At 43.3% G+C, this 26,382-nt stretch overlaps 1 protein-coding gene across 4 annotated transcripts in view; it reads left to right on the forward strand.

Annotated features, from left to right (window-relative positions):
- Positions 1 to 1,698: 1,698 nt before the first annotated feature.
- Positions 1,699 to 26,382, forward strand: part of LOC118388407 (6-phosphofructo-2-kinase/fructose-2,6-bisphosphatase 4-like) — a 48,646-nt gene continuing 23,962 nt past the window's right edge. For 2 of the 4 annotated variants that reach the window (XM_035777455.2, XM_035777454.2), the window contains exons 1-7: positions 18,008 to 18,293; positions 19,899 to 20,015; positions 21,758 to 21,854; positions 22,131 to 22,197; positions 22,572 to 22,646; positions 25,393 to 25,449; positions 25,536 to 25,657. In XM_035777455.2, coding sequence (XP_035633348.2) covers positions 18,023 to 18,293; positions 19,899 to 20,015; positions 21,758 to 21,854; positions 22,131 to 22,197; positions 22,572 to 22,646; positions 25,393 to 25,449; positions 25,536 to 25,657 — 806 coding nt within the window. In that variant the 5' untranslated portion in view covers positions 18,008 to 18,022. Of the gene's footprint in view, positions 1,862 to 18,007; positions 18,294 to 19,343; positions 19,402 to 19,898; positions 20,016 to 21,757; positions 21,855 to 22,130; positions 22,198 to 22,571; positions 22,647 to 25,392; positions 25,450 to 25,535; positions 25,658 to 26,382 lie in introns of those variants that run through there. The other 2 variants (XM_035777456.2, XM_035777457.2) reach the window with 2 other exon arrangements.

The following is a 26,382-nucleotide window of genomic DNA, read 5'->3' on the forward strand; positions in this document are numbered from 1 at the left end:
CAAAACCTATTTTCCCAGTTGTAGCTCGTTTTTCCCGAGTTCACCGTTTTCTGGAACTCACTAATGTCAGATTTTGCAGTTCCAAGTTAACAGTTGTTTTGTTTCATTAACAGCATGGCCAATGTTGAATGTTTATAATTTAAAACTAGGAAAAGAGACCGTTAATCTTAGACTTGGGACCACACAACCACTCCACTGAATAGCAGGCTAATGATTGCTTTGCAATGCTTGCAGGTAGCCACTGATTCCTTCCAAACCACTCATTGTTGAATTTGCAAATTTCAACTTGTTGTGTAATGTATGTCCAGTGGCCAATGAGCACTGATACATTTTATCTATAATTTATCTTCATGTGACAAGGATTAAAAAGGATTTGCCAGTAGATTGTCAACTTGATTCATGAGGATGACTGCTTGCTAAGATTTTGTAAGTATGATGTTGACATGATCAGTCTTATCAAATCTACTGTAGATATAACGTGATTTGACATCATTGTATCTGTGGCCAATGACCTTGAGCCTTCTTGGATGGGCACTAATGTAACTCTGCCCCACCTGCCCTGAATGATGGGTCGCCACTGGGTATGGGTGGTATTTATTGTGCCTCCAGCAGTGACTGGTCTGGACACAGCCTGTTTAGCCAGCCCTGGACACAGAATGCTGCCAGAGGCTAGAGTGTGGGAGGGGAATATGTAGGATAGTGATTTTATTGATTTTTTTAACCTTTATTTAACGAGGCAAGTCAGTTAAGAACACATTTTTAGTTTCAATGACGGCCTAGGAACAGTGGGTTAACTGCCTGTTCAGGGACAGAACGACAGATTTGTGCTGTACCTCGTCAGCACGGGGGTTTGAACTTGCAACCTTCCGGTTACTAGTCCAACTAGGCTACCCTGCCGCCCCATTATTGTGCACAGTGACCCTTATATTACTCTCTCTAACTTGCTCTATCTCTTCCTATCAGCCTTTTACCATATGTCTCTTTCCCTCTCACCATTATGATGACCCCCTCATTTATCTACCCTTAGATCTTGTGCTCACATACAGCACCCTGCAATTATCTCTCTCTCTCGATCTTCAGTCCACAAAGGCGGGTCACGTGCTGCACTGTTATCTCTGCTGGGCTGCTGGGTCACAATGTTAGGTGTGTGTGTGCGTGTGTCCACTTAACCCATATAGCTAATTTAGTGTCGCTACTAAATCAATAGGCTATATCATCGTTAAATTCAGATTAGGCTACAGCAGTTTAACTTTCAGGTGTATTGCACTGAAAATGTGTTCATTCAGATCCCATCTATGGTAAACACAATCTCCCAGAGGAAACTTAAATAAATGAGTTCTTAGACTCACTGGAAGACCTTGGCCTACATCTCAGTCTATATATAGCCTGTAACTCATTCAACGCAGCAGGCTAAGGACATTTTACACATTGTTCAGTAGGCTACACAGCATCAGTCACCTGTCCTAAACTCCTACCTGACTGTCTTGTGATTTAATTTGATTTCCTGGCCCAAGCTGAAACACAGTGTGAAGAATAAGACAAATATCATATGTGTTCAAATATGTTCATTTTGAGAAGCTGGATGGTAACTCAGCCGGAGCCTCTTACAGAGGAATCCCAATCACTCTGAAGCAATCCAGCAGAAGTGGGTGTGTGCATGCATAGACGACATGCATCACAGTATCGCACAGCTCTAGACCTCAACTGGCTGCGGCACGTTTCTTCCGTGTGATTGCCCCTCTCACATTAGACGCACACACACCACAACCAACCTCTACGCAACGTAGGCTACACCAGAACTAAATAGGGATGATGAGAGGCTCCAGTCGTTCAAAAAGCACGCAGAATCTGGATCTGACGGGTAAGGAATTTGGACTTTAGATAATAAGGTGTATTATGTGCTATGCATGCATACATTCGACTAAAACTGGGCTGTGAATAGCCAACCGAAAACGACGTATGGGCTTTTCGGGAAGACGTAAACAAGTGTAGATGTCAAAGGCAATGTGTTGTTTTGACGCTGAAAAATGACCTTATAGTGACGACGATACGACCTACAGTGTAGACGTTTTGAAGATTGACATTCACGAAAGATTGTTTTACCACACTGACAAACAGATGTTATTTATTGCCTATGAGCAGCTATTTAATTTGAAGCTGATTCCACTCAGTCGTACAAGTCCATTCATTCAACATAGACAGTATAGTTTCATAGGATGAAGTGTACATTTAGTTTGCAATATGTTATCAAAGCTTGACAATTCATTCCTATAGCCTACCTGGCGCTACCAGGATTACTGGTGTTTGCCAGACAAAGGTAAAAATGTAATGTGACAGTGACATGCAATAGTTTCTTGGGGCCGATTTGGAAGGACAGTCTGCTGAATTTAGGCTCTGCAAAATAATTGATATTTTAACCACAGACCCCTTTGGAATCTTTCATTTAAACTCAAATATAACGGACTTTTTAGGAACAGTTAAGATATATTATATGGTAAATATGCTACAGATAACCTTGGCATTTCTAGGCTAAGTGAGTTTCTATGTGTTATTGCTTCTAGCACAACCATTGAGCTATTAAGGGCGAAAGCTCCCTGACAGCTGCGACGTGGGACAGCCTGGTCTCATACACTAGACGTAACATAGTGTAATGAAACAGGCAGGGAGCAGGCCTCGAACCCTCAACCTTCTAGCACGAAATCCAGCACACGATCGACTGTGCCCCAAAAGCATGCTCAAGCAGCAGAGTCGATATCCGCACTTATAAACCCAGGGTCGTTACACTAATTCCTCCTTTCAAAGAGCTTGTCCTCACGCTAGCTTGCGACTCTACGTCTTATAGGAACGCGCTCACTGGCCAAGCACACGCAGTGTCATGGATGCATGGTCTGATCCCACTTCTGACACCAATGTAATGAAACAGGCATAGAGCAGGCCTCAAACCCCCGACCATCTAGCCCGAAGTCCAGCGCGCTATCGACTGTGTCCCAAAAGCATGCTCAATTGGCAGAGTCAATGTCCGAGCTTATAAACCCAGGGTCGTTATTCTAGTAAACATAAATCCGGGACCCTGAATGAGTATGATATGTTACGTTTGGTATGGTTACATAAGACAAATGGTTAAGTCTGGGTGGATGGCTGGACATATAACGAGAAGATCTAGCAACCCAATGGTTGCGAGTTCGAATCTCATCACGGACAACTTTAGAAATTTTGCTAATTAGCACCTTTTCAACCTCTTACTACTTTTGAGATACTTTGCAACTGCTTAGCAACTACGTAGCATGTTAGCTAACCCTTTCCCTAACACTAATCTTAACTCTTAGCTGACCGTACCCGTAACCTTAACCCTTTAACATAACTCCTAAACTTAACCCGTAACCCAGCTAACATTAGGAAGCTAGATAATGTTAGCCACCTAGCTAGCAAGCTAGCTAATGTAATTTTTTTGCAGATTCTTAACACATTGTAGGTTTTGCAAAATTGTAACATATTGGACATTTGCAAATTCATAACATATAATACAAATTGTCATTCGTAACATATCATATGAAATTGGTGATGGACACCACAAATTAATATGTACCATACGAAATATAACATATCATACTAAATGTAGTGTTTCGGATTCATGTACAGAATAATATGAAATGCTCTGAGGCCAGGTTGTGTGGGAGGGGCCATGCTAAACCCACTTTCTGTTCATGATACAATGTAGTGTAGAAGGTTCAGTCATGAGTTGATTTATATCCTTGGAAAACCACCTCACTGTGGTGTTGCAGCTGCTGCACCAAAAACAATACTGGCAACTATGTATGAATTGTGTTTTCACTGCCTTAGTTGCTCATAGGGCATTCACTGTGTGCTATCCCAATGTTTTGACTATAAATGACAGGCTAAAAGGCTTCCTGGCAAGCACACCTATCTGGCAGGTTGAGAAACCAAGGAATTTACATACACTGTAACGGCAAAATGTATAAAGGGAAATTGTGTATTATCAACAGTGAAATACTGTGTGACACGTTTTACTACAGCATACTGTAAATTGTAGTGAATTGTGGGAAAATACAGGGAAAGAATTGTACTGTAATTACACCCCAGATTACAGTAACATACCATATTTTTGGAGCGTCAAAAACCTTTTGTGTCAGACTCCGATGTGGCGCAGCGATCTAAGGCACAGCATCACAGTGTTGTGGCATCATTACAGCCTGGCGTTTGATCCCAGGCTGTCACAACCAGCCATGACCGGGAGTCCCATAGGGCAGCCCACAATTGGCCCAGCATCATCCGGGTTAGGGGAGGGTTTGACCGGGTGGGGGGGCTTTACTAGGCTCATTGCGCTCCAGCAACTCCTTGTGGTGGGCCAGGCCCCTGCAGGCTGACTCGGGTTGTCAGTTGAACGGTGTTTCCTCCGATACTTTGGATTCCGGGTTAAGCGAGCGGGTGTTAAGAAGCGCGGCTTGGCGAGTCATGTTACGGTGGACGCATGACTTGACCTTCGCCTCTCCCATGCCTGTTGGGTAGTTGCAGCGACGAGACAAGATCGTGATCACGAAATTGGGGAGAAAAAGGGGGTAAAAAATGTATTAAAAAAACTTTTGCCTCAAAAACAAATATTGTTGTTTCTGGTTCATTAACTTATTTAGAGGTGTGCTTTGTAAGAGGCTATATTTGTTGTACCAGTTAGTGAGAATGCTGTAACATTTTAACTGATATATGGATATACATTTCTATTTAACCATTATTTAACCTTTATTTAGTTGAAAATGTATAGGAGTCAGCTTAGAGTGGTAGCAAGTCGTAAACTTTTATTGGTTGAGCATTTTGCCATGACCTGTTTTGCCCTGTAGTTGCTGTATGTTTGGAAGCCTTTGTTAAAGGCCTCTATTAAGTGCAAGTGATATAACACCAAATATTCATTGATATTCTGTAATTACTTAGCACAGTGGTTCCCAAACAACTTACTCTTGAAAGTTGTAATAGTAGATTTCGAAATTGGGAAGTGCATTATCAGTTTTCCTCTTGTCATGTCATTCATTGTGTAACCGATGTGAAATAGCTTGCTAGTTAGCGGTGGTGCGTGCTAATAGCCGCAGATTTTGTGGTGCGATGGGTAACGATGCTTCAAGGGTGGCTGTTGTTGATGTGTGCAGAGGGTCCCGGTTCAAGCCCAGGTAGGGGTGAGTAGAGGGACGGAAGCTGTACTGTTACAATTGCATACCTTAGAGAGCTATGTTTTACTTGTCAGAAATATCCAGATCAACTAGCCCATGTTAGCTAATGTTTTTTAGCTAGGTTTTTTTAGCCCATAGATTTTGTTGTGATGTTTTAATGTTGGAGTCACTCAAATATCACATGAATGCACATTAGACATGGATAAAATGTATAGAATTGCAAGAAAATTTGATTTAAAACTGCAAAACCCCGGGTGTCAAGGTCGTGGATGTCGATTAACATTTCAGTTGAATGCGTTCAGTTGTACAACTGACTAGTTATCCTCTTTCCCAATATGTTCTCTGTACCCCCTGACAAAATGTGTAGAATTGCAGGAAATTAGCTTTAAACCTGCAAAATGTTATCTTCGCCAACAAGAGGGGTGTGAACAGTTTGTGTCATGAACAGTGCTTGTGCCCATAGAAATAGATGTGGTGCTCGCAAGGAACTCCTGACTATAGCAGCCAACCTGCTTGCACCAATCCCATGTAAATACTGTGAATTAATAACCCCATCTCACCTAAATTAATTTAATTTAATTCATTACAGTAGCATTTACTTTTTTACAGTATTGTACTGTGTGTCAAACTGTCATTACACAGTACTTGCTTTGATACTGTATTAATATTACAGTAGGTGTACTTCAGTATGAAATACAGTAACTTACATGCCGCTAGCTGCCTATAACTTACAATTCTGGGCAACCCCTTTAAAGTGTAGTGACTAAAGCTTACTGTTTGAAGTCAAACCTTGTCAAAACCAGATTGACGCTGACAAATCAGGTTTGTTAGCTCCAAAGAATGTGGAGTGGTAGTATTGGACTGGTTAGAGAATCTACACTACAGAATGCACAAACAATAGTTATAAAAGGGCAAATCTCTGTCAGGAGCACATTGTAAAGAGTTTACCGTGAATTTGACAGTATCTTACAGGCAGCTCTGTGGCAAGTAAAATTATATATTTCATATTACAGTACACTTGGTACATATGGTATCAAAGCAAGTACAGTAAAATGGACTATTATTTTGTAAAAAAAGTAAATGCTACCTTAATCAGAATTATTGAATGAATGGATGAATGAAATTGGTTGATGGGAGGGGTTTGTATTTCCACAGTATTTTACTGTAATTACAAAGGATTGGTGCAAGCAGGTTGCCTTCTAGGTAAAGTGTTTGCAAACATTACAGCATATTAATGAATATTTTGTGTTTTATATCACTTGCACTTCTAGAGGCCTTGTCTCCCTGTAGCGCTGTCTTAGGCGTCTCACAGTACATTGCAATTTATTGCCCTGGCGACATCGGCAGTCCTCATGCCTCCTTGCAGCATGCCTAAGGCACGTTCACGTAGATGAGCAGGGACCCTGGACATCTTTCTTTTGGTGTTTTTCAGAGTCAGTAGAAAGTCCTCTTTAGAGTGCTACGTTTTCATAACTGTGACCTTAATTGCCTACCGTCTGTAAGCTGTTCGTGTCTTAACGACTGTTCCACAGGTGCATGTTCATTAAACAGTGTTTAAACCCTTTACAATGAAGATCTGTGAAGTAATTTGGATTTTTACAAATTATCTTTAAAAGACAGGGTCCTGAAAAAGGGATGTTTCTTTTTTTGCTGAGTTTATATGAGATGAGTAATGCACAATATGTAAACATTATTAAAGTGACCAGTGTTCCAATTATTAAAGTGGCCAGTGATTTCAAGTCTATGTATAGGGCAGCTGCCTCTAATGTGCTAGTGATGGCTATTTAATTGTCTGATGGCTGTTTTTCAGTCTCTTGGTCCCAGCTTTGATGCACCTGTTCTAACCTCACCTTCACCCTGATGATAGCGGGGTGAACAAGCAGTGGCCTGGGTGGTTGTTGTCCTTGATGATCTTTTAGGCCTTCCTGTGACATCGGGTGCTGTAGGTGTCCAGGAGGGCAGGTAGTTTCCCCCTGATTATGCGTTGGGCAGATCGCACCACCACCTGGAGAGCCCTGTGGTTGCTGGCGGTGCAGTTTCTGTACCAGGTGGTGATACAGCCCGACAGGTTGCTTTCGTTTGTGCATCTATGAATGTTTGTGAGGGTTTTAGGTGCCACGCCAAATTTCTTCAGCCTCCTGAGGTTGAAGAGGTGCTGTTGCGCCTTTTTCACCACACTGTCTGTGTGGGTGGACCATTTCAGTTTGTCAGTGATGTGTACCCCGAGGAACTTGAAACTTTCCACCTTCTCCACTGCTGTCCCGTCAATGTGTATAGGGTGGTGCTCCCTCTGCTGTTTCCTGAAGTCCACGATCAGCTCCTTTGTTTTGTTGACATTGAGTGAGAGGTTATTTTCATATTCATATTCATTACCGTTATGACCTTTGGGTACCAATTATAATCACTATGAGGTGTGCCCACTATGTGCCCACTTCTGAACATTGTGCATCCATGGGCTATTGTGTGTTATCAGGTCTTCTGATCCACCATCCAGTATAATGTACTATCAATGCTTCAAAATCTTAAGCTTAGCCAGCCCAATGCTGCCATCTTATGGACAAACACTACCTGTATTGGAGAGGTGTACCCTTTTGTTTGGGATTGAGAAAAGTTATTCACAAACACTGAACCTGTTGGTATCCTGAGGTCATGCAAGCATTACAATATTACTTTGGTATTTACCCATCAGCTAATTATCTCACCATTGTGGTTTGAACAGTTTTGTACAAAACAACTCTTAAAGTATAGCTCCCATATTTGTTTTACGCTATGGTTTTACACTGTAACATCTATATATTTAGTGTTAAGATGTATATCTTGTGAGTTATACATTATTTCCCTGTCTGTAGCAGCCTACAGTCTATCTGAATAGCTTCTACACTCAAGCCATAAGACCACTGAACAGTTAATCATATGGCTACCCAGACTATTTGCATTGACCCCCTTTTTTGTTGTTGCACTGACAGTCTTGCACTGGCTCTAACAACACTACACTCCAATACACACATACTCTCACTGCAGCTACTCTTATCTATCCTGATTGACTAGTCACTTTCCCCCCTACCTATATGTACATATTACCTCAATCACCTCAACCCCATCTGAGCAGCAGCAGTTAGGCTCCTCCTCATTCTTAAAATGATTCAATCATTTAGTTTTTTGGGAACAGTATGGTTGTTTCAATGGAGTGCTTTCTCCACATCTGGAGATATTTTTCATTTGAGAAGATTGATCAACCTGGCTATGCAAGCTTGCTAGTCTACTTGATCTGGCAAGAAGCAACAAGAGCAGGATTGAGGGACTAGGACATGAGCACAACGAGAGAGGATAAAACCAACAGAAAAATGAATTAATTTGGAGGGTTTCTGAAAGATTTCTAAAGGAACGACAGTACAAGGTATTGAAAAGGAAACAAAATCTAAACAAGCACATAAGGTAGGAGGATTCTGGACATCGTAGTTGGTGTGAACAGTGTTAATTGCCCTAAATTACACCTTTAATAGCTTGATATTTTCATTAGTGCAGTAGCTACATAACTCAGTGGTTCCCAGAGTAGCCCTCTACATGATCGTCACCAGACTCTTCATTACAATCTCCCTGACCAACCTTCCTCTGATCAAGCCATGAACTGTCCCGCTCCATCTTTGGAGGACACATGCACTGAAAGACTTGGCATCTATTGGTTTACCTAACGATCAGCCCCCGTCCCCGCAGGAGGCCTTTTGGTAGGCTGTCATTGTAAATAAGAATTTGTTCTTTACTGACATGCCTAGTTTAGTTAAGTTAAATAAACTATAGTTAGGATACTCATGGTATCCTAACATTTATTATTAAAAAAATAATAATTTCAAAGTTGCTTGCATCAATGCTCAAATTCTAAAAATAACAAATGGCAATATTAGCAGGAACTTGGCCCATTCCATTTAATCTAACAGCTGAACAGAACTCTGGACATTGTAAACAGCATCAAACAAAAGTTAAGAGGGAAAAATCCAGAGACATAGTTTACTGATTATACTCTAATTGGAGACAATACAATCTCTGACCTGCTCTTCTTTATAGATGTCATGTTCTCCAGCAAGAAATCCATAAATTGTTACTCAAACGGAAACTAAAAGTCACTGACAACAACCAAAACAAGTGGGGTTTTAGGAGGAGTTGTGAAAGACACTCACGGGGGTGTCCATTGAAAGTTGTCTAGCAACAACTGGGACCTAAAAGACACCCACCTTGAGCACCCACTAAATTTGCCCAAGAACAGGCAAACAAAATAAAACCCCATACCAAACTTAAAGTGAGGACACAAACCAAAAAGTGGAGCAAAACAAAACCAGTGAAGATCAGATAAAGGATTGATTGTCTATAAATTAAAATCAGCCGTGCCAACTAAAGGTGTTAAATCTCCACATCTCTCAAAACAACTGGAGTACCTGGCCAACCACTCTTAAATATAACCTGGGCCAGCACAGGTGAAACACCTTCCACAGGTGTAACACATACTGACTAATGAGGTGACACCAATTGGTGCGCCCCATGCTCTACCTTGCTAACACCCAACCTCAAAATATATACATCGAAAAACCAAAGCCTGCAACACAGCATACTGCTGCTTGTTATTCTGCCACATGTAGGTATTTTGGCCATGTTGGAAAAAGATAAATCACTAATGGTCCACAAATCTTGGTATTTCATGAACAGGAGCCTGATAATTGACTCTTCACCATTAATGCCTACAACAATGGCACTGTAACGATTCAATGGCCTAGAAATTGTACTAATCCTCTATATATACAAGAGTTTACATCACTGAAAGAGCTAACCGACACCTTGAAAGAGAATGACACTAACTGCTACACTTTAATCAGAAGACTGATGAGAAATCAGTTAATTCCTAAAGTCCCACACTCTCATATCTAACCAAGCCACCCTTGCAGACATGGAGAGCGACAACATGTTCCAGGCTTTGGGAGTATCTCCCTACTGGATGTAGAGGTGAATGAGCTGTGTGGTGAGGTGACAGTTCTGAGGCAGGATAAGGAGGGGCTGAGAGAGAAGCTGGCAACGGTCTAGAGCATCATGAGGAGAGAGGTAGCTGACATCAGGGAGTAGCTACAAAGGGAGTTGTCAGCAGTCATATAATTGCTACAACACAGAGACACCACCATCCACACTCTAAGAGAACAACTGGAGCCTACCACAACCCTCACTATCACACCCTCACATCCCCTCATCAGCAGTACCACGTATTGAACCTCCGGAACTCACACAGACTCAGTACATGAGGTCAGTAATCAGGTCTGACCCGACCTCCCCAAGATCTTTACATCCCAGCCCCAGAGCACCAGCGCCTGTGGAGCCGTGCTGGGACCCTCAGAAGAGAGGAACGAAAGGCCATCTGTGGTCCCCACCCCACTCCATCTCCCCAAAAATCATTCCAGACACCACAGCCCACAACAGCAGCAGAGCACCCTATTGCCTTCATTTTTAATGTGACTCCAATGGGATATTTCTCAGACAGAAACTGCTATTCCCTGGCATGTCAGTCAGAAAGCTATGGTGACCAACAACACCAAGTGTCTTGAAAAGTCTGTCAAGAAACAAATGAAATGGGGCAAATATTATAATGACAGCCTACCCCAGCCAAACCCGGACGACGCTGGGCCAATTGTGCGCTGCCCTATGGGACTCCCCATCCCGGCCGGATGTAATACAGCCTGGATTCGATACCAGGGACTGTAGTGATGCCTCTTGCACTGAGACGCAGTGCCTTAGACCGCTGCACCACTCGGGAGCCAAATAATTTGATGGCAATGAGAGGACCTGTGGAGGGCAGAGATGCAAAGAGATTTCCTAACACCAAAATCACTATGTCTACCCTGTTGCCACATGGAGCTGTGCCCTTCCACATTATTCAAAGCAACAACAATTATTTGTCTAGAGACTGTGCTCTCTTGGACAATGTTTACCTGGCGATCCACCGTGACATTCACCCCCAGATGATGTACGACCTAGTACACTTGAACAAGCAGGGTGTCAAGGCGTTTGCTAGGAACTGAAAGAAACTCCTCTGGGACAAAGCAAAAACCCAAATAAGAGGAACTTTGCCATACATCCTCCAAGATTACAACCACCAGCCCCAACTCAGAGAGTCCAGCACCACCCTACACCACCAGGCCACATCCAGAGAGGCCAGCTCCACCCTACACCACCAGGCCACATCCAGAGAGGCCAGCTCCACCCTACACCACCAGGCCACATCCAGAGAGGCCAGCTCTACCCTACACCACCAGGCCACATCCAGAGAGGCCAGCTCTACCCTACACCACCAGGCCACATCCAGAGGCCAGCTCCACCCTACACCACCAGGCCACATCCAGAGAGGCCAGCTCCACCCTACACCACCAGGCCACTTCCAGAGAGGCCAGCTCTACCCTTCACCACCAGGCCACATCCAGAGAGGCCAGCTCCACCCTACACCACCAGGCCACATCCAGAGAGGCCAGCTCTACCCTACACCACCAGGCCACATCCAGAGAGGCCAGCTCCACCCTACACCACCAGGCCACATCCAGAGAGGCCAGCTCTACCCTACACCACCAGGCCACATCCAGAGAGGCCAGCTCTACCCTACACCACCAGGCCTCATCCAGAGAGGCCTGCTCTACCCTACACCACCAGGCCACATCCAGAGAGGCCAGCTCTACCCTTCACCACCAGGCCACATCCAGAGAGGCCAGCTCTACCCTACACCACCAGGCCACATCCAGAGAGGCCAGCTCTACCCTACACCACCAGGCCACATCCAGAGAGGCCAGCTCTACCCTACACCACCAGGCCACATCCAGAGAGGCCAGCTCTACCCTTCACCACCAGGCCACATCCAGAGAGGCCAGCTCTACCCTTCACCACCAGGCCACATCCAGAGAGGCCAGCTCTACCCTACACCACCAGGCCACATCCAGAGAGGCCAGCTCTACCCTACACCACCAGGCCACATCCAGAGAGGCCAGCTCTACCCTTCACCACCAGGCCACATCCAGAGAGGCCAGCTCTACCCTTCACCACCAGGCCACATCCAGAGAGGCCAGCTCTACCCTACACCACCAGGCCACATCCAGAGAGGCCAGCTCTACCCTACACCACCAGGCCACATCCAGAGAGGCCAGCTCTACCCTACACCACCAGGCCTCATCCAGAGAGGCCTGCTCTACCCTACACCACCAGGCCACATCCAGAGAGGCCTGCTCTACCCTACACCACCAGGCCACATCCAGAGAGGCCAGCTCTACCCTTCACCACCAGGCCACATCCAGAGAGGCCAGCTCTACCCTACACCACCAGGCCACATCCAGAGAGGCCAGCTCTACCCTTCACCACCAGGCCACATCCAGAGAGGCCAGCTCTACCCTTCACCACCAGGCCACATCCAGAGAGGCCTGCTCTACCCTTCACCACCAGGCCACATCCTGAGAGGCCTGCTCTACCCTACACCACCAGGCCACATCCAGAGAGGCCAGCTCCACCCTTCACCACCAGGCCACATCCAGAGAGGCCAGCTCTACCCTTCACCACCAGGCCACATCCAGAGAGGCCAGCTCTACCCTTCACCACCAGGCCACATCCAGAGAGGCCTGCTCTACCCTTCACCACCAGGCCACGTCCAGAGAGGCCAGCTCTACCCTACACCACCAGGCCTCATCCAGAGAGGCCTGCTCCACCCTACACCACCAGGCCTCATCCAGAGAGGCCAGCTCCAGCCTGTACCATCGGGCCCCTTCCAAAAAAGACCAGCTCCAACCTACACCATAGGTTAACTTCCAGAGAGGCCAGCTCCACCCTGCACCATGGAGCCCCTTCCAGAAAGGCTGGCTTCACCAGACAACATTGGGCCCCTTCCAGATTGGACACAGATCTGGGGAAGGGTACAAAAAAAATCTGCAGCATTGGAGGTCCCCAAGAACACAGTGGCCTCCTTCATTCTTAAATGGAAGAAGTTTGGAACCACCAAGACTCTTCCTAGAGTTGGCCACCCGGCCAAACTGAGCAATCAGGGGAGAAGGGCCTTGGTCAGGGACGTGACCAAGAACCGATGTTCACTCTGACAGAGCTCCAGAGTTCCTCTGTGGAGATGGGAGAACCTTCCAGAGGACAACCATCTCTGCAGCAGTCCACCAATCAGGCCTTTATGGTAGAGTGCCCAGACGGAAGCCACTCTTCAGTAAAAGGTACATGACAGCCCACTTAATGGCACTTAATGACTCTCAAACCATGAGAAACAAGATTCTCTTTTCTGATGCATCACGTCTGGAGGAAACCTGCCACCATCTCTACGGGAAAGCATAGTGGTGGCAGCACCATGCTGTGGGGATGTTTTTCAGCGGCAGGGACTGAGAGACTAGTCAAGATCGAGAGAAAGGTTCACCTCCAACCGGACAATGACCCTAATCACACAGCCAAGACAACACAGGAGTGACAAGTCTCTGAATGTCCTTGAGTGGCTCAGCCAGAGCCCGGACTAACATCTCTGGAGAGACCTGAAAATATTTATATTATTTATCCGTTATTTTAACAGGTAAGTTGACTGAAAACACATTCTCATTGACAGCAACAACCTGGGGAATAGTTACAGGGGAGAGGAGGGGGATAAATGAGCCAATTGTAAACTGGGGATTATTAGGTGACTGTGATGGTTTGGGAAGTTATTGGGAATTTAGCCAGGACACCAGGGTTAACACCCCTACTCTTACAATAAGTGCCATGGGATCTTTAATTTCCTCAGAGAGTCAGGACACCCGTTTAACGTCCCATCCGAAGGACGGCACCCTACACAGGGCAGCGTCCCCAATCACTGCCCTGGGGATTTTTTATTTTTTTTTAGACCAGAGGAAAGAGTGGCTCCTATTGGCCCTCCAAGACCACTTCCAGCAGCATCTGGTCTCCCATCCAGGGACTGACCAGGAACAAGCCTGCTTAGCTTCAGAAGCAAGCAAGCAGTGGTATGCAGGGTGGTATGCTGCTGGCTAAAATAGCTTAATGTAACAAAATGGAGATAGTCAAGGGTCTGAATACTTTCCGAATACACTGTTTTCAAGCCATATTTCTGTAAAGCTCAGAGAGGATCTCATGACAAATGAAGTAGGTGTGCTGTGGTTGCAGGTTCTCTGGCCTCATTGTAGCCTCTTCTTTTAGGGTGCTGCTATAGCCCACCAAGTGCAAACTCTCAGTGTCTGGAGAATATGTGTGTGATTTTCAATAAGGTCTCTGATGCTAACAGAGAAATGTATTTTCTTGGTGACCTGAACATCGACTGGTTATCATCTAGTTGTCCTCTCAAGAGGAAGCTTCTTACTGTGACTAATGCCAACATGACCCAGGTTATCATTCAACCAACTAGAGTGTATACCAATAGTGTTGGATCTGTGACATCCACTTGTATTGATCATATCTTCACCAATGCTGCAGAGCTATGCTCCCAAGCAATATCAATTCCCATTGGCTATAGTGACCATAACAAGGAAAGCCAAAGTACCAAAGGCAAGGCCTAAAGTTATTTACACTATACATATAAAAGTATCTGGACACCCCTTGAAATTAGTGGATTCAGCTATTTCAAATCAAATCAAACGTTATTTGTCACGTGCCGAATACAGCAAGTGTAGACCTTACCATGAAATGCTTACTTACATTCCCTTAACCAACAGTGCAGTTCAAGAAGACTTAATAAAATATTTACCAAATAAACTAAAGTAAAAGATCATTTAAAAAGTAACACAATAAAATAACAATAACGAGGCTATATACAGGGGGTACGGGTACCCGAGTCAGTGTGTGGGGGTACAGGTTAGTCGAGGTCATTTGTACATGTAGGTAGGGGTGAAGTGACTATGCAGAGAGTAGCAGCAGTGTACAAAACAAATGGAGAGGGGTGTCCGTGTAAATGGTGGCCATTTGATTAATTGTTCAGCAGTCTTATGGCGTGGGGGTAGAAGCTGTTAAGGAGCCTTTTGGTCCTACACTTGGTGCTCTGGTACCGCTTGCCGTGCGGTAGCAGAGAAAACAGTCTATGACTTGGGTGACTGGAGTCTCAGACAATTTTTTGGGCTTTCCTCTGACACTGCCTATTATATAGGTCCTGGATGGCAGGAAGCTTGGCCCCAGTGATGTACTGGGTTGTACGCACTACCCTCTATAGCGCCTTATGGTCTGATGCTGAGCAGTTGCCATACCAGGCGGTGATGCAACCGGTCAGGATGCTCTCGATGGTGCATCTATAGATGTTTTTGAGGATCTGGGGACCCATGCCAGATCTTTTCAGTTTCCTGGGGGGAAAAGGTGTTGTCGTGCCCTCTTCACGACTGTCTTGGTGTGTTTGGACCATGATAGTTCGTTGGTTATGTGGACACCAAGGATCTTGAAACTCTCGACCCGCTCCACTACACCCCTGTCGATGTTAATGGGGGCCTGTTTGGCCTGCCTTTTCCTGTAGTCCATGATCAGATCCTTTGTCTTGCTCACATTGAGGGAGAGGTTGTTGTCCTGGCACCACACTGCCAGGTCTCTGACCTCCTCCCTATAAGCTGTCTCATCGTTGTCTGTGATCAGGCCTACCACTGCTGTGTCGTCAGCAAACTTAATGATGGTGTTGGAGTCGTGTTTGGCCACGCAGTCGTGGGTGAAAGGGAGTACAGAAGGGGACTAAGTACACACCTCTGAGGGGCCCCAGTGTTGAGGATCAGCGTGGCAGACGTGTTGCTGCCTACCCTTACCAATTGGGGGCGGGCCCGTCAGGAAGTCCAGGATCCAGTTGCAGAGGGAGGTGTTTAGTCTCAGGGTACTTAGCTTAGTGATGAGCTTCTTAGGCACTATGGTGTTGAACGCTGAGCTGTAGTCAATGAACAGCATTCTCACATATGTGTTCCTTTTGTCCAGGTGGGAAAGAGCAGTGTGGAGTGCGATTGAGATTGCGTTATTTGTGGACCTGTTGGGGCGGTATGCGAATTGGAGTGTTTTCAAGCCCTGCCACATCCAACGAGCGTCAGAGCTGGTGTAGTAGGATTCAATCTTAATCCTGTATTGACGCTTTGCTTGTTTGATGGTTCGTCTGAGAGCATAGCGGGATTTCTTATAAGCGTCCGGATTAGTGTCCCTCTCCTTGAAAGTGACAGCTCTGGCCTGTTAGCTCGATCCGGATGTTGTCTGTAATCCATGGCTTCTAGTTGGGATATGTACATACGGTCACTGTGGGGACGACGTTGTCGATGCCTGAGGTGGTATACTCCTCAATGCCATTGGATGAATTCCGGAACATATTCCAGTCTGTGCTAGCAAAACAGTCATGTAGCGTAGCATCCGCGTCATCTGACCACTGTCACTGGTACTTCCTGATTTCGTTTTTGCTTGTAAGCAGGAATCAGGAGGATAGAATTATGGCCAGATTTGCCAAATGGAGGGCGGGGAAGAGCTTTGTATGCATCTCTGTGTGTGGAGTAAAGGTGGTCTAGAGTTTTCTTCCCTCTGGTTGCACATTTGACATGCTGGTAGAAATGAGGTAAAACGGATTAAAGTTTGCTTGCATTAAAGTCCCCGGCCACTGGGAGCACCGCTTCTGGATGAGCATTTTCTTGTTTGCTTATAGCCTTATAGAGTTGGTTGAGTGCTGTCTTAGTACCAGCATCGGTTGGTGGTGGTAAACAGACAACACCAAATAATATAGATGAGAACTTTCTTGGTAGATATTGTGGTCTACAGAATATCATAAGGTACTCTACCTCAGATGAGCAATACCTTGAGACTTCTTTAATATTAGACATCGTGCACCAGCTGTTATTGACAAATAGACACACAACCCCACCCCTCATCTTACCAGACGTAGCTTCTCTGTTCCGCCGGTGCATGGAAATCCCACCAGCTCTGTATTATCTGTGTCGTCGTCCAGCCACGACTCTGTGAAACATTAGCTATTACATTTTAGATATTATATTTAAGCCACACCTGTCGCTGACAGGTCGATAAATCGAGCACACCGCCATGCAATCTCCATAGACAAACATTGTTAGTAGGATGTCCTTACTGAATAGCTCAGTGACTTTCAATGTGGGACCGTCATAGGATGCCACCTTTCCAACAAGTCAGTTAAATTTCTGCCCTGCTAGAACTGTAAGTGATGTTATTGTGAAGTGGAAATGTCTTGGTGCAACAATGCCTCAGCCGCGAAGTGATAGGCCACACAAGCTCACAGAAGGTTACTAAGCCAAAAAGCAAATTTAGATTTAAAAACATATAAAAAAATATTGTATCACAGAGCCTCTCCTCTTTCTAAAGATCTAATCTAACTGTACTGTATATAATAATATGAATAGTGTGTAAATAGTATTTTTGTTGTCTCTTGGTGTCTGTCCTGTATATAATTTATTAGAATTTGAATATATTATGTTGTTCTTGTCTATTACTGTTCTGTACTTTGTCATGTATTTGCAAGTTTTATGTTGACCCCCAGGGACGCCAGGAAGATTAGCTACTGCTTCTAATGGAGAAAGTCTACACATTTTGTATTCGGCGCATGTGACTAATAAAATGTGATTTGATCTTAAATACTCGGAATACGATGTCGTATTGTGTAGTTACTACGGTAAACAGAATACAACGTATTAGTGTCTCCGAATTGATACATTGTCCGTCTTTATAGAGATCTTGAAACTACAGATGTTTAGGGAATAATGAAGTCGTTTAGTAGACCATTAATCTCAATATACATTTGGAAGTATGACATTTGAGGGAAATTGTAATAGCATTAACAGCGTTACTTCATTGTTTCCGAGCAAATGTGCGCGTGTTTTCGCGAGATTATGGTAGGCACATCCTTCTGTGGTTTCACTACGATACCGCCAGACTTCATCAGAACACTGATGCGAGACCATTCGCCTGAAACGCATGACAAAAGGCTCCGCGCCACAGTAGTCGAAGCAACCACCATGTCCTCAATGGAAGTTGGAATGGAAGAACGACCATCGAACTCTGCAACGCCGCGTGAACTCACTCAAAACCCGCTTAAGAAAATATGGATGCCGTTGCCGTGTAAAAATGGCCTTCCCGAGAAACACATATCTCAGAGAAAGGGTGCGTATATAACGTTACCGACGTAGCTAGACCGCAAGCCGGTTGTTACACACGCACGAATAATACATTTAATGTACGTTGTTTACGTGGTGAAAATCCATTTTATTCACAGTTAGCTAACGTTACATTTATCTCTTACTAGTTAACATTACAAACGTGCAGCCGAGCGTCAAGCCAGTTTCTTATCCATATATTGTGTTTTAACGTAATTTTCGTTGATTACGTGGAGAAAATATAAATGTGTCGACGGCGTGATCGTCAGCCAGAGAAAGAACATTAGTTTTCTTGGCAATCGATTATTGATGATCTTTGCTGCCTGTCATCTGATGACTGTCTGTTCTGACTGCCCTTCTGAATGGTTCTTCATACTGTCATTGGACTGGCCCCTCTCCAGTCCAGAGCAACGTCCTTTGCTTCTCAGTGTTAATCTCATTGTATATTTTGTCCAGATTTGTGAAAGAAGCAGATGCCAGTACAACAACCCAAGCGGTTGAGCATTAGTGGCAAACTAAGTCACTTTCAGGACACACTGCTCATTGAAGTATCTATTGTCTGTTCTCCCAGTTCTGATTGTTCACAACAGGCCAGTAGATGGTAATCCATGGTGGCATTGTCCTAATTCACTGCCCCATCCTTTATCAATCCAAAACTGGTTGATAAACAGGAATTCTAGTCTTGACTCCTGGCACTGGACTCTGTGGATCTGCTTCTCTAAGCCTGTATTACCCTGTTCAATAGTATTTTTATTAGTATGATTTGTTCTGTGGGTTGACCAGACATCATAGGCCACTTTCCAGGTCAGAATAAGCTGCTATTGACAATAGTATTTTGCATGCTACATTTCCCTCATGAGAGATCTCTATGACAACTGAAGGTTTTACTGGCTTGGTCAGTCATAGAATATCACCATGGTTTGTAATACAAACCAGTTGCTGGCTTACTGCACAGGTTTTTATGTTTGAAACTCAAAAAACATATAGGCAACTTTGACATTTGTTCCTGTTATTGACTTGTTGTATTAACACCACTGGATTGTCTTTTTCACCAAAGGGATATGATATGAAGCCGAGACACTGGCTCCTCTCTCACCCTGTCCTCTACAGATCGGGTGAGAGAAAGTGTGTGTGTGGAAACTAGGTTACAAGTGTCCAGATGCCTTGGTTTGTACTGTCATTTCACAATAGCGTGCCATGGTGGCACTTGTGACATTTGTAACCTCTACTCCTTATTGACAACATTCCCAGTACTTTCTGATATGGTTTTCTTTCTTCATGTTAGATAGCATTAGTACACAGTGATTGGTGGAATATGTTGTCCTTATCTGATTTCAACACAATGTTGCCATCTTTGCAAACTGCTCTCTTTCACTTGGTTCAATAGTTAGTGTGAGTTACAGAGGGCAGGTCAGTTGAGGGACAAAAGTTCACTTGGGAATTAACTCCAAAGGGTCATTTAGGACAATTTAATGAAAAAAAATTGTAATCAGAGCCCTTCACTGCTATAGCCTGCACTGTGTTCGGTTATGTTTATATTTTAATGCCAGTCTGTCCAAATATAGTAGCATAATTTAACCTGTCTCTCCCTCTACTCTTTTTCCATGTGCAGTATGTATGACTAACTGCCCCACCCTGATAGTGACGGTGGGCCTCCCAGCCAGAGGGAAGACCTACATCTCCAAGAAGCTCACCCGCTATCTCAACTGGATCGGCGTGCCCACCAGAGGTACCAACTCTCAGCCGTTTTACCTGAAATTACATTTCGGCAATCCACTCACACACACTCAAACTCGTAAGAATTCCCCTCAACAATCTGTAATAGAGGTCGACCGTTTATGATTTTTCAATGCCGCTACCGATTATCGGAGGACCAAAAAAGCCGATACCGATTAATCGGCTGATTTAAAAAATGTTTTTTTTTTTAATCTATAAAAAAACATTTATTTATTTATTTGTAATAATGACTTACAACAATACTGAATGAACACTTTTATTTTAACTTAATATAATACATAAATAAAATCAATTTAGCCTCGAATAAATAATGAAACATGTTCAATTTGGTTTAAGTAATGCAAAAACAAAGTGTTGGAGAAGAAAGTAAAAGTGCAATATGTGCCATGTAAGAAAGCTAACATTTTAAGTTCCTTGCTCAGAACATGAGAACATATGAAAGCTGGTGGTTCCTTTTAACATGAGTATTCAATATTCCCATGTAAGAAGTTTTAGGTTGTAGTTATCAAAGGAATTATAGGACTATTTCTCTCTATACCATTTGTATTTCATATACCTTTGACTATTGGATGTTCTTATAGGCACTTTAGTATTGCCAGTGTAACAGTATAGCTTCCGTCCCTCTCCTCGCCCCTACCTGGGCTCGAACCAGGAACACATTGAAAACAGCCACTCTCGAAGCATCGTTATCCATTGCTTCACAAAAGCCGCGGCCCTTGCAGAGCAAGTGGAACAACTACTTCAATGTCTCAGAGCGAGTGCCGTCACCGATTGAACAGCTATTAACGCGCACCCCGCTAACTAGCTAGCTATTTCACATCGGTTACACCAGCCTAATCTCGGGAGTTGAAGTCATAAACAGCTCAATGCTTGAAGCACAAAGAAGAGCTGCTGGCAAATGCACGAAAGTGCTTATTTAAATGAATGCTTACGAGCCTGCCACTGCCTACCACCGCTCAGTCAGACTGCTCTATCAAATATCAAATCATAGACTTAATTATTACATAATAACACACGGAAATACAAGCCTTAGGTCATTAATATGGTCAAATCTGGAAGCTATCATTTTGAAAACCAAATGTTTTTTCTTTCAGTGGAACCGTTCCGTATTTTATCTAACGGGTGTCATATTTTATCTAGCGGGTGGCATCCCTTCAATGTTATGTCATAATTATGTACAATTCTGGCAAATTAATTATGGTATTTGTTAGGAATAAATGGTCTTCACACAGTTCGCAACAAGCCAGGCAGCCCAAACTGCTGCATATACCCTGACTGCTTGCACAGAAAGCAAGAGAAGTGACACAATTTCACTAGTTAAAAGAAAGTCATGTTAGCAGGCAATATTAACTAAATATGCAGGTTTACAAATATATACTTGTGTATTGATTTTAAAGAAAGGCATTGATGTTTATGGTTAGGTACATTGGTGCAACGACAGTGCTATTTTTGCGAATGCGCTTGTTAAATCATCACCAGCAGTTAACCCACCGTTCCTAGGCCGTCATTGAAAATAAGAATGTGTTTTTAATTGACTTGCCTTGTTAAATAAAGGTTAAAAAACAATTGGGCCACAATCGGTGTCCAAAAATGCCGATTACCAATTGTTATGGAAACTTGAAATCGTCCATAATTAGTCGTCCCTAATCAGCCATTCCGATTAATTGGTCGACCTCTAGTCTGTAATAGTATCTAGAAAAGTAAAACATGTAACTCTTTCTTTCCCCTATTTAGAGTTCAATGTTGGGCAGTACCGGCGTGAGTGTGTGAAGATCTACAAGTCCTTTGAGTTCTTCCGTCCAGACAACGAGGAGGGCCTGAAGATCAGACAGTAAGAAACATTTCCAGTGCTTTGCTCCTCTGCTGTGAACAAGTTAAAACACTGGGAAGATCCACTTTTCCTTGAGTCGACCCAATTTTTGATTTATTTATTTTTATTTCACCTTTATTTAACCAGGTTTAAATTGCCTTAAAATATCACGGTATTACATGATATTACTTCCTGTTTTTAACCGGTGTCTGTGATTAAGCAAACTACATTTATTTGTCTCTGCTAACCCACCAGTCACTGCTGCCTCTGACTCAGTTTTCCCACTGTCCCTTGTAGGCAGTGTGCGTCAGCAGCACTGAATGATGTCAGACAGTACCTCGCTGACAAAGGAGGACAAGTTGCGGTGTGTACAATCACTATAAAAACAAATATGTGTCCGGATTATGTGCGCATTAACGATCAATTCCGACACTTTTCAACCTCGTTTTCATTTTTACAAGCACAATACTAGTGTCTACATATGTTGAAATTGTGTGTTTCTGTGATAGAAATGTGCTTTAGAAATAAATGTGTGTTTTTCACGTATGTAGGCCCTGGTATTGTGATGTAGATAATGAAAATGAGGTTGAAAGTGGTGGAATTGCCCTTTAACATTGGGATGGGATTATCCCGCCATGAAATGCTGTGATATCTCAATGTGTATATGGATTACAGTGCAGTGCTTCTGGCAGTCTGTGTGAATACTGTGTGATGGTGTGTGTTTCGTTCTTTCTCCAGGTGTTTGATGCCACTAACACCACTAGAGAGAGGAGAGGGACCATCACTGCGTTTGCTGAGCAGAATGGCTTCAAGGTAATGTTGGCTTCTTCAGTGGTGGTGGTGATGATGATCATGCTTGTGTATAGACAGGTGAGTTGACAACGTCACAACAAAAATGAGTGCACAACTGAGGTAAAATGCTGGGTGTTGTCACTTTTTATATAGTATTTTTTTTATTTAAACTTTTTAACTAGGCAAGTCAGTTAAAAACAAATTCTTATTTTCAATGATAGCTAGCGTTAGGGCTGCACGATTTGGACAAATGATCAAAAATATTTTTTTGTGGGGTCAGATATTGGAATATCAATTATGAATTGCGATTTTCAACACTTGGGTGAAAGTTTGGTAATTCCGTCAGACATGGTTAAACCAACTGTCAGGGTATAGAACATCACTTATAACATGAGATCATATGAATGTAGAGTGAATAACTATGTTCCAACATTGTTATAAGCTATATATAATAATAGGATTATTACAACTACATATTAACAAACATACATTTTGAACATTCGCAACATAGCATCCTTCACTCATGCTGCCAAACATACCCTCGTAAAACTGACCATCCTACCGATCCTTGACTTCGGCAATGTCATTTACAAAATAGCCTCCAACACTCTACTCAGCAAACTGAATGCAGTCTATCACAGTGTCATCCGTTTTGTCATCAAAGCTCCATATACTACCCACCACTGCAACCTGTATGCTTTTGTTGGCTGGCCCTCGCTTCATACTCGTCGACAAACCCACTGGCTCCAGGTCATCTACAAGTCTTTGCTAGGTAAAGCCCACTGGTCACCATAGCAGCACCCACCCGTAACATGCGTTCCTGCAGGTATATCTCACTGGTCACCCCAAAAGCCAATTCCTCCTTTGGCCGCCTCTCCTTCCAGTTCTCTGCTGCCAATGACTGGAACAAACTGCAAAAATCACTGAAGCTGGAGACTCATATCTCCCTCACTAGCTTTAAGCACCAGCTGTCAGAGCAGCTCACAGATCACTGCACCTGTACATAGCCCATCTGTAAATTGCCCATCCAACTACCTCATCCCCATACTGTATTTATTTATTTATTTATCTTGCTCCTTTGCACCCCAGTATCTCTACTTGCACATTCATCTTCTGCACATCTACCATTCCTGTGTTTAATTGCTAAATTGTAATTACTTTGCCACTACGGCCTATTTATTGCCTTACCTCTCTAATCTTACCTCATTTGCACACACTGTATATAGACTTTTTATATTGTATTATTGACTGTTTGTTTATTCCACGTGTAACTCTGTGTTGTTGTATGTGTCGAACTGCTTTGCTTTATCTTGGCCAGGTCGCAGTTGTAAATGAGAAGTTGAGAACAACTAGCCTATCTGGTTAAATAAAGGGGAAATAAATAAATAACATTTAAAAAAACATGATCATAAAAAGTGCAGCACTTATTCATTAATTCATTAACATGAGTTGCTATTTTACCATTAGGCCTATTAGTTCATAAATAAACTAAGTTCATTGTTTATTCAGTCAGCCATGGGCTGCAGATGGAATAGGAGTCTTATGATTGTGTAATTATGTAGAAGTAGGCTCCATCATTATTATAATTTAAATTATAAGTCAGTGCCTTAAAAACATGTAACACGTAGTCTATCGATTACAAGGTGCATCCTGTGTCCAAAACATAGGAGTCTGGTCCAGTCATTCAACACAGCATTCAATGTTTAAACTTCTCCCTTAAGTTTGTTCTACAGTGTTGGGACGGCGACTTGGGAAGAATAAATGTGCGAGATGGAATCTTGTATCTCCTATCCAGCTTGTTTATCATCTTCTTGAAGCAGTCTTTGCTGACTGTGTAAATAGGAACCAATGCTTTGGCTATGTGATAGGTGATTGCCTCTGTGATTTCTGTGTCAGCGGTATGTTTTTTAAATTTAAATTATGGAATAGATTTGTTGTCGCCACAACTCTGAGGTACTTTTTGCAAAACACTTGCATTTGGTTGACATCAGATTGCCTGTAGCCGAAATACTGCCATCACTGAAGATGCACCCTTCTTTGGCACCAAATCGGCTTTTTGTTGGCACTAGCAGCACTTACGTTTCCGACTCTCACACTCTCTATTCACCAGCATGTAACTGCTCACTCTATGCGGATTGGCCAGCATGAGCATGCAATGCAGAGGGTGAAAGAGCCCACTTGTGATTGGTCAGCATCCTCTGTGCTTGTACAGAGGGAATAAACGCAGTCTAGCGCATCTCATTGGAGGTACCATGGTGTCGTAGTGTTTTTGTTGTATTAATGGCATGTCGAAGAAAGGAGAACATGGTAGTCAGTCTCTTGCTATACGGATATTGCACATGTCAATATCTCAATTTTGATCTGAATTTGATTTATCCGCCCTAGCTAGCGGCAATAACTAGAAGCTGCTGTGTGATGAATTGTAGATGGTTTATTTCAGCTGGTTGTATTTTGTTCTTGATACCATCTCTTGTTTTGACACATCATATCTGCAGTAACATGGCTAGGGTACCTAGCTCACCAACAACTGCAACAATGTATCTGAAAGTGAACAACTGCTTATTGGGCAAATGTATTTTTCAATAAACATTTACAGACGGAATATAGCTTACATGTTGTCAATAATCCTTTGATTGTAAGCCAACCCTGTCTGTTTTTAGCCTTGAGGGCACGCATGCATTGGTTTTGTTGGTTAACGCCCTACCCATCTATGTGACTTAGATGTTTTGTCTATCCTGGGGGTTTACTGTATTCCCTTTTCTCCTAGGTGTTTTTTGTAGAGTCTGTTTGTGAAGACCCTGAAGTCATTGCAGAAAACATTGTGGTGAGTGATCATCCACAGTTCCTGTTGCTAACTCTTTATAGAGAGCACCAATAAGTCTTATTTCCACCGTCTCTTTCTCTGCTCAGCAAGTGAAGCTGGGCAGCCCTGACTACACCAACTGCAACACAGAGGAGGCTATGGAGGACTTCAAGAAGAGGATCAAGTGTTATGAGAACTCCTATGAGACCCTGGATGAAGTTCTGGATAGGTGAGCATCTTATCTCAATGAGGAACAAAGAGTTGTCTCCTACTATTTAATCAAAGCGTTCTGTGGACTGTTTTCTATTCAAAAGTTGTTGCTTTTACAGTTGTAACTTGTTAATTCAAAATCACACAATGACTAGGTTCCAGTTTAACAATGTTTACTTCACAGAACATAGTTGCCACTCCACTCAGGCCAGGTCCATCTCCAGTGAGACCACTGCGCAGACGTACTAATAATCAAATCGAATCACATTTTATTTGTCACATGCACTGAATACCACCGGTGTTGTATTTAAATGCTTACTTACAAGCCCTTAACCAACAATGCAGTTTTAAGAAAAATAAGTGTTAAGTAAAAAATAGATAACCTAGAAAATATTAAGAAGTAAATGTTACAAATAATTAAAGAGCAGCAGTAAAATATAAATAGCGAGGCTATATACAGGTGGTAACTGGTACAGAGTCAATGTGCGGGGGCACTGGTTAGTCGAGGTAATATGTACATGTAGGTAGAGTTAAAGTGACTATGCATAAATAATAAACAGAATAGCAGTAGTGTAAAGGGGGGGGGTGACAATAATCAATTTTGCAGACGACACTACAGTGGTAGGCTTGATTACCAACAACGACGAGACGGCCTACAGGGAGGAGGTGAAGGCCCTCGGAGTGTGATGTCAGGAAAATAACCTCACACTCAAAGTCAACAAAACAAAGGAGATGATCGTGGAC

This window comes from Oncorhynchus keta, chromosome 10 (assembly GCF_023373465.1).
Source record: "Oncorhynchus keta strain PuntledgeMale-10-30-2019 chromosome 10, Oket_V2, whole genome shotgun sequence".
In the NCBI taxonomy this organism is placed as follows: Eukaryota; Metazoa; Chordata; class Actinopteri; order Salmoniformes; family Salmonidae; genus Oncorhynchus; species Oncorhynchus keta.